This window comes from Taudactylus pleione, unplaced genomic scaffold (genome assembly GCF_031769625.1).
Source record: "Taudactylus pleione unplaced genomic scaffold, aTauple2 ptg000290l, whole genome shotgun sequence".
Taxonomy (NCBI): domain Eukaryota; kingdom Metazoa; phylum Chordata; class Amphibia; order Anura; family Myobatrachidae; genus Taudactylus; species Taudactylus pleione.
In genome coordinates, this window is record NW_028284692.1 from 10,926,750 (window position 1) to 10,937,950 (window position 11,201).

Below are 11,201 nucleotides of genomic sequence, written 5' to 3' on the forward strand. Positions count from 1 at the left end.
TACATATGTAATCCCATTCTCAGAAAAAAACAAACATCGACGCAAACAAGGACTGACACCACTTATTAAGTTGTTTTATCAATTACAATTGAAATACTGGAGTCACGCAATGTCACAAAGTGAGCATCCTGTCTACATGGCACTTAAACCTCCCTAATCCTGAAAAGGTTTTATCTGGATTTAGAAGCATACAGGATCTACTGCTCATTACCTCCTTGAGCTATAGTGTTGTAGGACAATAAGAAAGGTCTACATTTCGTTTCTGGTTCTTTAGATTTTGCTCATCATGGGCAATAGCAAAAGTGGTGCCCTATCTAAAGAGATTTTGGAAGATTTGCAGCTCAATACCAAATTTACACAGGAGGAATTATGTACATGGTATAGGTCCTTTTTAAAAGAGTGCCCAAGTGGAAGGATTTCCAATAAGCAGTTTGAAAGTATCTACTCCAAATTCTTTCCAGATGCGGACCCAAAAGCTTATGCTCAACATGTCTTCAGAAGCTTTGATGCCAATAATGATGGCACGTTGGATTTTAAAGAATACATGATCGCTCTCCACATGACCTCATCTGGTAAAACCAACCAAAAATTAGAATGGGCATTTTCCTTATATGATGTGGACGGAAACGGAACCATCAGTAAACAAGAAGTGCTTGATATAATCAAGGTGCAGTATTATTAAATTCACCCACATTCTTTGTTGCAGGCACATTAGTACTAGAGAGAATGCTTAAAATACTGTATATTAGAATAAATGTGCTGCATATAACACAAATAGCAGGTGTAGTTTGTTCAAAGTATTGATAGAATAGAGTTTATTTTAGTGAATAGTGCACACAAATATATAGAACTAAATAGATAATAATAGCACAGATTCTTCACTGAATAGTTACATAAGCGTCATTAAATGCAATAAACTCCATCCATGTGTATGTATCAGACCTGTAAAGCTTAGATAAATACTACTGACAACCTACAGTTCTACGGAAATCTCTGGCTCAGTGTAATAGTAATTATTTTCTTTATTCAATGTAATGAGAAACATCAATAAAATAGACAAGCAAAATATATTTTAATAGGTTCCCATTCCTGATTTCTATATGACATGTTAACTTATTTTTTATTAATAAAATCAATATATTTATTTATTTTTCAATTTAAAATCTACAGAAAAATAAATAAAAATGCAAAAACATAAATTATACAAGGTAAAGTGTCTAAATATGTCATATTGTTTCGAGTTTTTTTTAATACAGACATATAAACCACTATATTTTCAAGTTGAATCACACACATTAAAACAAAGGTTAGTTATACAATATTACCTTCTCTATGTTACAGTCCTGTAGAATTACGCATTGCAAAATCTTTGTATTGGTTAATGTATTCATCACATCAGTAGTAAATTAGGCAGGTTATGTAAGACAGAAAGTATATAACTTGCAAATAAAGCAGTTCCATAATTGACCAGTAATTTTTTATGTCCTCTCATTTGCAGACTTCAATTTATTGCTTTTTGATTTAGGAATACAAACAATTTAATTTAACATAGATACTAAGTACTTTTGTCTCTCTTGCTGTACTGTAATGAAAATATTATTTCATGCTTTACAAGGCACATTCTTTTCTTGGTCTATGTAAAAAAGGCTTTTTAAAATGAAAAGTAATAAGTTTTCACTGATATACTTTCTATTTATATTTTAATTCTCCTATGGTTTCTCTTATGCCAGTAAACTCATGGCAATTGCAGATTTTAATTAACTAAAATTACAACTTTTAACATGATACATTAATTTTTTAAGGTCAATAAGGAGTTCACTGTTTATTGATCTATTAATTAAAACAAAATTAAGTGCACCACGTTAACAGAGAAAGATTATGCTAATAGAAAAAGACACTAATATTTTACAAAGGGCTTTACATAGCACTAAAGTATAATGAATTTATATAATTTGTTTGAAATCCTATATACAGATTTATTAAAATTAGCGAACACCAACTTCCAATTTCAAATATCTTTTTGAAAAGACAAATATTTTATGTTAATGATTATGCATTACCATGATTATACATTTTCCTAAAAATATGTTGTAGCTTTAACTATTGTTTTGCAAATTATGCTTACTACTGAATCTGGGGATAATCTAAAAATTTATTAATTTAATACTGTTTTTACAATAGTCGGTAATTTAAATCAATTCTATTTTATAATGGTTTCTTCCTTTAAAACAACCTTGACCCTCTGGCTATAACAAAAATGTGGCTCATAGAATTATACACTGCCACATCTATAGCCATTTAATGCGGTGGTCTCTACCTGGGATCAGTCATGTTGGTACACTTTGGCTCCTTATTTTCCCATACTGCGTATTCAAAGTTGTCCGATGTATTCCTTCACTCACATTCCAAATGCATGCTATGCATATCTTCTACACTTTCAGCTGGGTACACATCATATGATGTAGATCGGAACAATATATCATACACATCGTATAGTGTGTACGCTTGATCCGTTGTTAATGACAGTCGTTCATCACATACATTTGCTGATCTACAGTTACAATCAGCATGTAACAATACATCACGTCATCATGCAGTGTGTACGCAAAGTACAATGTATCATTATATTGCATCGCACCATCGCTGAGTCGCACCATCATATAGTGTGTACCCAGCTTTAGTGCTGCTGTAATCAATTGTCTTCTGGATTACCCCACTCATGTCTCATCAGGTGACACCAACATCTTGATTGCTGATCCACATTCTCCATTGTTCTCCAAACTACTCTGCAACCTCCTCACAATAATTGTCACTATCCTGACAATGTTTTATCCTAACATTGTTTAATTTCTCATTTATTTAACATTGTTTAATTTATAATTTTTTTAATACACCTGTCTGTCTCTCAAACAATCAGTTGATCACCTGCACTCTCTTTAACATTTTAAAAGAATAATTTTTAAACTCACCTGTCCTGATCTGACAGTACCAGATCTAACATCATCACACCCTAACAAAAGCAATCGATTAAGTGGTGACAGCTACAATTTCTTGCCAGGGTAGACCACAACCTCAGCCATTACACACACAGCAATTGTTCTACCACAGGAAAAACTCTCTCACAAAGAAAAAAGTGATTACTGAAAGCCAACTTCTGAGTACTTCCTAAAAAAATCTTGACATTTTTCGTTCTGACCAAAATGCTTTGGACACTGTCAAACAAATATTATTGTACTGTAGTTTCTCAAGTTCGTTCAGTTTTCTAGCCTTACATACAGTAGCTCTTTGAAACTTTCATATCTCTTCTTATTCCTCCCAACCAATCCCTTTGATAACCATCACTGCCAAATAAATTATGGGCTAATTATGAAATGATATTTTACTCAATTAGTTACATAGAAAAATACCTTTCCAGCACCCTCTGACACCTATATGACCACAAATAAAGATGAAGGCCCTCATTCAGAGCCGTACGCTCTGAGCAGAGCGCACGCTCTGAATGAGGGCCGGCCTCCATGAAAATGGAGCGTCCTTCTGGACGCTCGTATAGCTGTGGGTCACCACCCACAGGCTATACGAGCGTGCATTTTGATGGCCGCGATGGTCGAGACCATCGCGACCATTGAAATTGCGAGCCGGAGCCTACGGTTGAGGTTTTCAACCGCAAGCTCCGGAGTGATTTTGGCTCTATCAGAGCCAAAATCACTCCCACTGACATCACTAGTGATGTCAGTGGGCCGGCTTTTGACGGGAGGCGTTCCCGTGGGAACTCCCCCGTCAGGGAGGCACGCCCCCGGCACGCCTACCAAAGGGGGCGTGCTGTCAATCAACATTGACAGCACGCCCCCTTTGATCGGACACAACGAGCGAAGGACTTTCCTTCGCTCGTCGCGTCTGGCGCATGCGCACGACGGGGCTCCCTCCGTCGTGCGCATGCTCAGTCCAGAACATCGACCCACTTGCGAGCGGACAGCCGCTCGCGAGTGGGTCTGAATCAGGCCCGAAGTCTGTACCATATTCTTCTTCTCACAGTCTTATGCCATCCACCCAACCCTGTCCCCTCAGAAAACAGTCATTAGCCGTCTCCCATGCTCATTCCAGCCTTAACTAACACAGTAATCTCTACCTCTCTATTGTATATTACCAGCATTTTTCAAGCATGCAATAATTATTTCTATTTTGATAGAAGAAATCTCACCCTAATTCTCTCACAGATTACTGCCCAATCTCTCAATCTTCTTGAGATCCTCGCCTACAGTACACTCCCCTTACTTCATTTGCTCAAAGACCTCTCTCCAGTCAGGTTTTTAATCCCAATAGCCCAGAGTTTGTATTGACTGAGGCAAATTATGATTTCATCACTGATGAATGTAAAGGCCACTAGTCACCTCTAATTCTTCTTGACATCTTTGTTGCATTTGACACCAAACCACTTGTCCACTCCCTTTTCATTCCAGCAGTGCATTCCCTAGGTTTCTAGAGAACCGTCCTACTTCGGTTCTTATACTACTTATTAACTCACTTTTTCTGAGTTTAGTTCTCTTGATCCAACTCTTGTTTAGTTGGAGCCCTCTGTCGTAGACCGTCCACTCTTCTCTATCTCTACCACTTCTCTTGGAAAATAAATAGACTCTTATGAGTTTCATTGTCACATTCATAGATCTATTGTTTCAGGATTCTTCACTGTGTTGGCTCATGTTCTTTCTGCCACCTTAAACTCAATATTTCACAAATGAGCTAATAATCTTTTTATCAGAAAACTGAAGATACTTGCATCTCTATTTCTTTTGACAACACACAAATTACCCTATCCTTCAAGCTCACTACTTAGGTGCCATCAGGTGCCATCCTTTAGTCAGAACTGTTATTTCCCCCGTACATCTAATGGGTGTGGTATGAAAAGATGACTGTCAGAATGTTGACACCATAATGTTGACAGGTTCTGAATGTCGACAGTTAGAATGCGCACACAGGACAATGCAAAAACCTTACAATATGCACTAATAGGGACTGATGCAGCGCATACAGTATCTAGCGTGTTTTTACACCGTGTATGCTCAAGAACTGAGGGCATGTAAAAGTTCAATCACATCTACACTTACGACCAAAGAGATGTAACTGTGTTGTAATGTAGGCAAACTTGAAGAGCGTGTGTCAATGGAACTCCGAGCTAAACAGAATTGAACTTGAGTGTAAATAAGTATGTCTGTTCGGAGATGTATCTTTTGCACCTAGTTAAGGTAGGAGCAGACAGGACCCTAACTAGGAGTGTTCGACTGGTGCCACCACACAGAGAGCAGGGCTCTGTGGGTGGAACCATCACCACCCTATGGCCCTTGCTTCTGGCTAGCAGGGTGCCTGGAACAGTAGTGTAGCCAGAATCACTGCTGTGGTGCCCCAAAGTATCCTTTAGACCAGAGGTTCCTAAACGCAGTCCCCAAGGCTCCCCGACAGTTCAGATTTTAGAGATATCCATGGTTTAGCACAGGTGGTTGAATCATATTGACTGAAGTACTAATTAAGTCAGCTGTGCTCAAACATGGATATCTCTAAAACATGAAATGTTGGGGAGCCTTGAGGACTGTGTTTGAGACTCTTTGCTTTAGACAATCCAGGCAGGCACCCTACAGTGCATGCAGATGATTTGGAGCAACCGCAGGATGCTCCAAATCAGCTCTGCACTTACTGGTGCTGTCAGCCCTGCCCCTCGGCGTGACATGCACCAGATGTAAAGACGTCAGATGCTAAGGGACCGGGGCCAGTACAGGGTGCATTTAAGTCCTGCTATGGTCCTAGGTGCAGGTGAGCACTGATGATGATGACTGTTAGCAAACCAGGTGTGTACATAGGGGCGATCCTATCACAGGATGTGGGTGAATGTATATATATTCAGTTATTCACCCACATGTATATATATTTATTCTGTGTATACAGTTGTGTAACAGAATATTCCCAATTTACAACTAAACCTGCATCAGGCCAATAATCTATTGCAATTCTTTCCTTTACTAAGCATACTCCTGCCCCTACAGTCTATATTGAACACAGTGGCCGACAAATCTTCTGTCACTGTCTCTCCCCTCTGCCAGTCCATACATTGATTACTTTATAGAGTCCAATATAAAATAATTCTACTAACATGTAAAGCTATTAACAAAACTGCACCAAAATGTCTTGTCTCAAAATTTGTCCCAGCTTGATCTATCTACTCCGTGTTTCTTATTCTCACTTATTACTTGCACCAATTCCTGATTACTGGCCTTGTTTTACGCTGCATCCACCTTGTAAAGCAAGACTTATGTTTTATTGTTTAGGAAATATGCTGTAACCCCTAGCAATTAATAATCAGCTTAGGGAAAGGTAGATTAAGAAGGCAAATCTCTGACTAGCAGCTACCATTGCCATTTTTAAAAATGCTGAAATCTTCATTGTACTAATTAATGTGAATGATTTTGTTGCAATATTGCAGCTACTTAGCTATAATGTAAAAAAAATGAAAAATAACATTTGATGTCAGTGCCGTAACTAGGGGTGTGCGCATGGTACCATTGCTACCCCACAACCCTTGCTTCTGGCTAGCAGGGTGCCTGAAACATCATCCTGCAGCCAGTATTGCTGAGTTAGTGCTGCCCGTAGCGTCCTTTGGACATTCCAGACATGCATCCTGCCTGGCTGCACTGCCAGTGCTGACGGCCCATTCCCTCTGTGCTTAGGGAACAGGGATGGCACAGGGTGCTCCGGAGTCTTGTTACGGCACTGTTTGCAGGGATAATAATGAATAACCTGGGTGGAGTTTTAAACTAATATACTTAAAATGCTCTCTAAACTATGATTCTTTCAAGTAGTCTACCTCTTTTGTGCTTCACATTCTTAACAGGAAACTCCTATCCTACACTACTAAGACTGACATTGAGGGATTTTGTTTTATTGCACAAGTCCATATCATGCTCTGGTGCAGCATAACATAAAATAGCTTCACTGAAAATGGTATACCCCACTTCTCATAAATAGGTGGTGTTTAGTTGTGGTAACAAAAAGCAAATGTATACATACAAGATACAACTTGATTGCTTATGTGTTCATCCAGATGATTTTGATATTATTATTATTATTATTATTATCATTATTATTATTATTATTACATTGTGAGATTTTTGATCTGGATTCCAAATAAATTTAGTTATATAACTATTACCGCATACATCTCCTAAGCCAGTGTTGGCTAACCTTGACACTCCAGCTGTTATGGAACTACATAACCCAGCATGCACTGCTACAGTTTTGCTATTAGGGCATGCTAAAACTGTGGCAGGGCATGCTGGGATATATAGTTCCACAACAGCTGGAGTGTCAAGGTTAGCCAACACTGGCCCTCATTCAGAGCCGCTCGCAATTAGCGCTTGCTCGTTCAGAAAAAGGGGGTGGCTATTCAAATGAACCGTACGCTCCTTGCGGTCTGTTGCCGCCTCCATGTCTGAACGAGCGAACAAAACATGCAGACGTTTATTTGATAAAAACGCCCCCTGGCCGCTCGCATCATACGTCATGTCCGCTATTTATTAGATTAATCGAGTACATCGAACAGCGTATGAACTGCTCGCTATTCTTGTGGTTGGTTTTTCCTACCACTATATTGCGAGCAGTTCAGAGTATAAAACAACCCAGTGACGTGGTCAATGACGCTGCTGTATTAATTATGCACACCCATAAAACGCCCGCTTTGACCTTTAAGCACGCCTGCGTTCTGATCTCCACTCCCCGTTTTCAAGCACCTTCCCCTGTTACCACCCACATACGCCTCATTCTGTCACTCAAAATAGCAGGCACTCGCTATATAGCGAACAAACGATTTTCAGCCGCACTGACATGTTCGCGCATGCGTATTAAAAACCGTACGCATGCACAGATGTGCGAACATCGCTCGGAACGAGCGTACTGCCGCTAACGAGCGGCTCTGAATGAGGGCCACTGTCCTAAGCACATCACAGCTATTTATTCACCTTTAAGTACAAAAAAAGGAAGCTAAACATTGCTTTAAACAAAGTTCAAAGTCCTCTTCATCAGAAGCCAAGAGACAAAAATATTGTACTTTAAATCATTTCCCAAAAATAGCCACAATCAAGCATCCACATTATTTTCAGCTAGAACAGAGAATGATGAAAGGAGCCCAGTGAAACTGACTGGAAATAAACACAATATGATATAGAGGAGCCAGATTTTTTTAGGCGTCTATGCTGTCTTACAGGATCTGATATATTTTACAATTTGGAAAATGGATCTAAGTTATTACTGTGGCTCAAAATACATTTACCTATGTTCTACTTAAGTGCATGATAAATCATTGCTCTTTTCCAGGCAATATTCAGAATGATTACTGTTGAAGACCAGAAACATCTGCCAGATGATGAAAACACCCCAGAAAAGCGGACTAATAAAATATGGGATTTCTTTGGAAAGAAAGACAATGGTAAATACAAATTGTGGTATAAAGTAGTTACTCTTTGAGCTAGGCTGCAACTCCCCCCACAGGTCTTAGTGTCCCGTGGGGGGAGGGGAGTTCCAGTGAAACAATCACCTTTGGGTGAATAGATGCATTGCGCCCTGAATAGTGGCCTTTTTACCCCCAGGCACCCTGGCCAACTCCAGCCCTAGAATGAACACTAGTAATCACTTGTCCATTTTAGAAGTGACACAAAGTCAGTTAATCTGGGCTTGATGTTTAGGTATGTAACATAAAATCTGGCATACCCACACAAACAAATCTGCCTGCATATCAGGATCAGGGCTGCTTAATGTGTCATTGCATCAGAATTTGAACTGTGGATGCTCTGTGCCAGCACACGTCACATTCTGGTTTAAAATCCCATTGGATAAAACATGTATTCAAGGGCAGTCATGTAGACCAGGGATGACCATGGAATGGTTCACCACCAATAGTGCTTTTGGTACTTTAAAGCAATTGCAGAAAACAGTGACAGAAAATTATCAATGGGCATCATTACTGTGCATCATGGGAAAGTGGCAGGATAATCATTAAAGGAAGCAGGCAAAGAGGTGCAATGGCAGACAGGGCAACATCTCTGCCATCAATGGAGGAGAAACATCGGACCTCTGCCATCGATAGTAAAACCATCAGCTATCGATGGCCATCAATGGCTGTTTAACTTCAATGATTGATGTCCATCCCTATTCTAACCATAATAACAGCTAGTTTCAGACAACTGATATTTATATTTCCTTCAAACAGATAAACTCACTGAAGGGGAATTCATTCAGGGCATCATGAACAACAATGAAATCCTCCGTTTGATCCAGTATGAACCTCAGAAAGTCAAGGAAAAGATAAAGGAGAAGAAAAACTAACACAAGAGTCAGCAAACATTTTGTTTAAAGACTATGAGGCATTTCTTTCTACCATTCCATCAACAAGATAATTGAATATTCTAGACGTGAACTGGTCTGAAACACGTGTTGTCCTTAAGTTTCATTTACTCAACATAATTATACTTGTGTTATGTAACATTGCTCTTTCTGTATTATAATTAGGTTAACAAATAATCCGTGGATTGCATCTGTAGTCTTCTTAAATGCTGAAGGTCACATGAAAGAGGATTGTTGGTTTTTTTAATGATATTCTGGATGTTACACAGCTGTGATTGCACAATTTGCTAAAGCCACCTGAAGAAAAAAATACATACTTAAATTTCTTATTATTTTAAAACTATTGTAAGCTCCTGTAAAAATTATATTGTAATAATTTCTGTATTTCAGCTCGTGTTGTAGTTATAAATGTTGTGCACTAGGTTTGTTTTTGTACAATTATAGAGATAGAGACCCTGAAAAAAATTAGGAAACAGATATCTTGATGTGAGGGACATATTGTTTAGTTTGTTGTACTTCTGCTACTATTATTATTATTATTATTATTATTATTATTATTATTATTATTATTATTGTACTAGTATAGAAAAGGGTGGAGATCAGATTTAAAATAAACAAGACAATTGATACTTAATGGTATGATCTTGGTTGATACACATTAGTATTTATGAATCGCTAAAGAAAACAAGTTATTGAATTCCATTTTTAAAGAGTTATTAATAAATGATTAGTATATAATTAACATTGCCATCCTTTAAATGTACAGTAGTTACATGGAAATTGTACAAGCAACATTCAAAATGGTTTAATTAAAATTGTCATTGATGCTTATAAATTGTAATTATACTTAGCATGACTTATTTTAAGGGTATAATTGTGCAAACTTGAACTGATTATTACGATACCAAATAATGTCCTTATATTTCCTGTATCTCCTACTCAGGATTAAAAAAATATATGTGATGATATTTAGATATTTGGGCAAGCTTGCTGTGGAAAGTTCTAGTATGAATAAAAGTTTGTATTCTATTTTTTATTGGTTGAATTTATTAGGCATATGTTTATGCAATGCCTATTGTAATGCCATTGTAACTTGTCTAATCTGCGACTTGATGGTCATCTTTACCAGAGCCGCAAATAAGGGGGGGCTAAGGGGGAATGTGACCCGGGTGCCGGATTTGAGGGGGTGTCGGGGAAAGGCTGCCGGGAGGCTAGGTTGCTGCTCTTGTGGGTTTGGAGCCGCATTCCAGCCTTGAGAGGCACAGAGACTCCGTCAGTCTAATGTCAGTGCTCGCGGACCAACAGCCAATCAGCAGAGGCTGTCAGTCCGAAAGCTCCAATTGGTTCACGAGCGGTGCCAGATTACAATGACGGCAGTACTGACAGTTCCCCAGTGTGTGGCAGCCCCATCACGCAACAACCCCTAGCTCACCCACCGCATGCCCCTGACAGGTAAGAGAAGGGAGATGTGGCCTTACTGTGGCTTAATGTAAAAGAGGCCTTACTGTGGCATAATGTGTAAGGAGCTTTACTCTGGCATAATGTGTAAGGGGCCTTACTGTGGCATAATGTGAAAGGGGCCTTACTGAGGCATGATGTAAAAGGGGCCTTACTGTGGCATAATGTATATGGGGCATTACTGTGGTATATTGTATATGGGGCATTACTGTGGTATGATGTATAAGGGGAATTAATGTGGCATAATGTATAAGGGGCATTACTGTGGCTTAATGAATAAGGGACATTACTGTGCATAATGTGTTGTAAGGGGCATTACTGTGGCATAATGTGTTATAAGGGTCATTAATATGTGGCATAAT

The 11,201-nt window shown here is 38.8% G+C and overlaps 1 protein-coding gene across 1 annotated transcript; it reads left to right on the forward strand.

The window, feature by feature from the left end:
- Positions 1–226: 226 nt before the first annotated feature.
- On the forward strand, positions 227–10,412 carry RCVRN (recoverin). The gene is made up of 3 exons (XM_088482735.1): positions 227–667; positions 8,356–8,467; positions 9,248–10,412. Exons 1-3 carry the CDS (start codon positions 287–289, stop codon positions 9,361–9,363), a joined length of 609 nt encoding a protein of 202 aa, XP_088338861.1. The 5' UTR covers positions 227–286; the 3' UTR covers positions 9,364–10,412.
- The last annotated feature ends 789 nt before the right edge of the window (positions 10,413–11,201 follow it).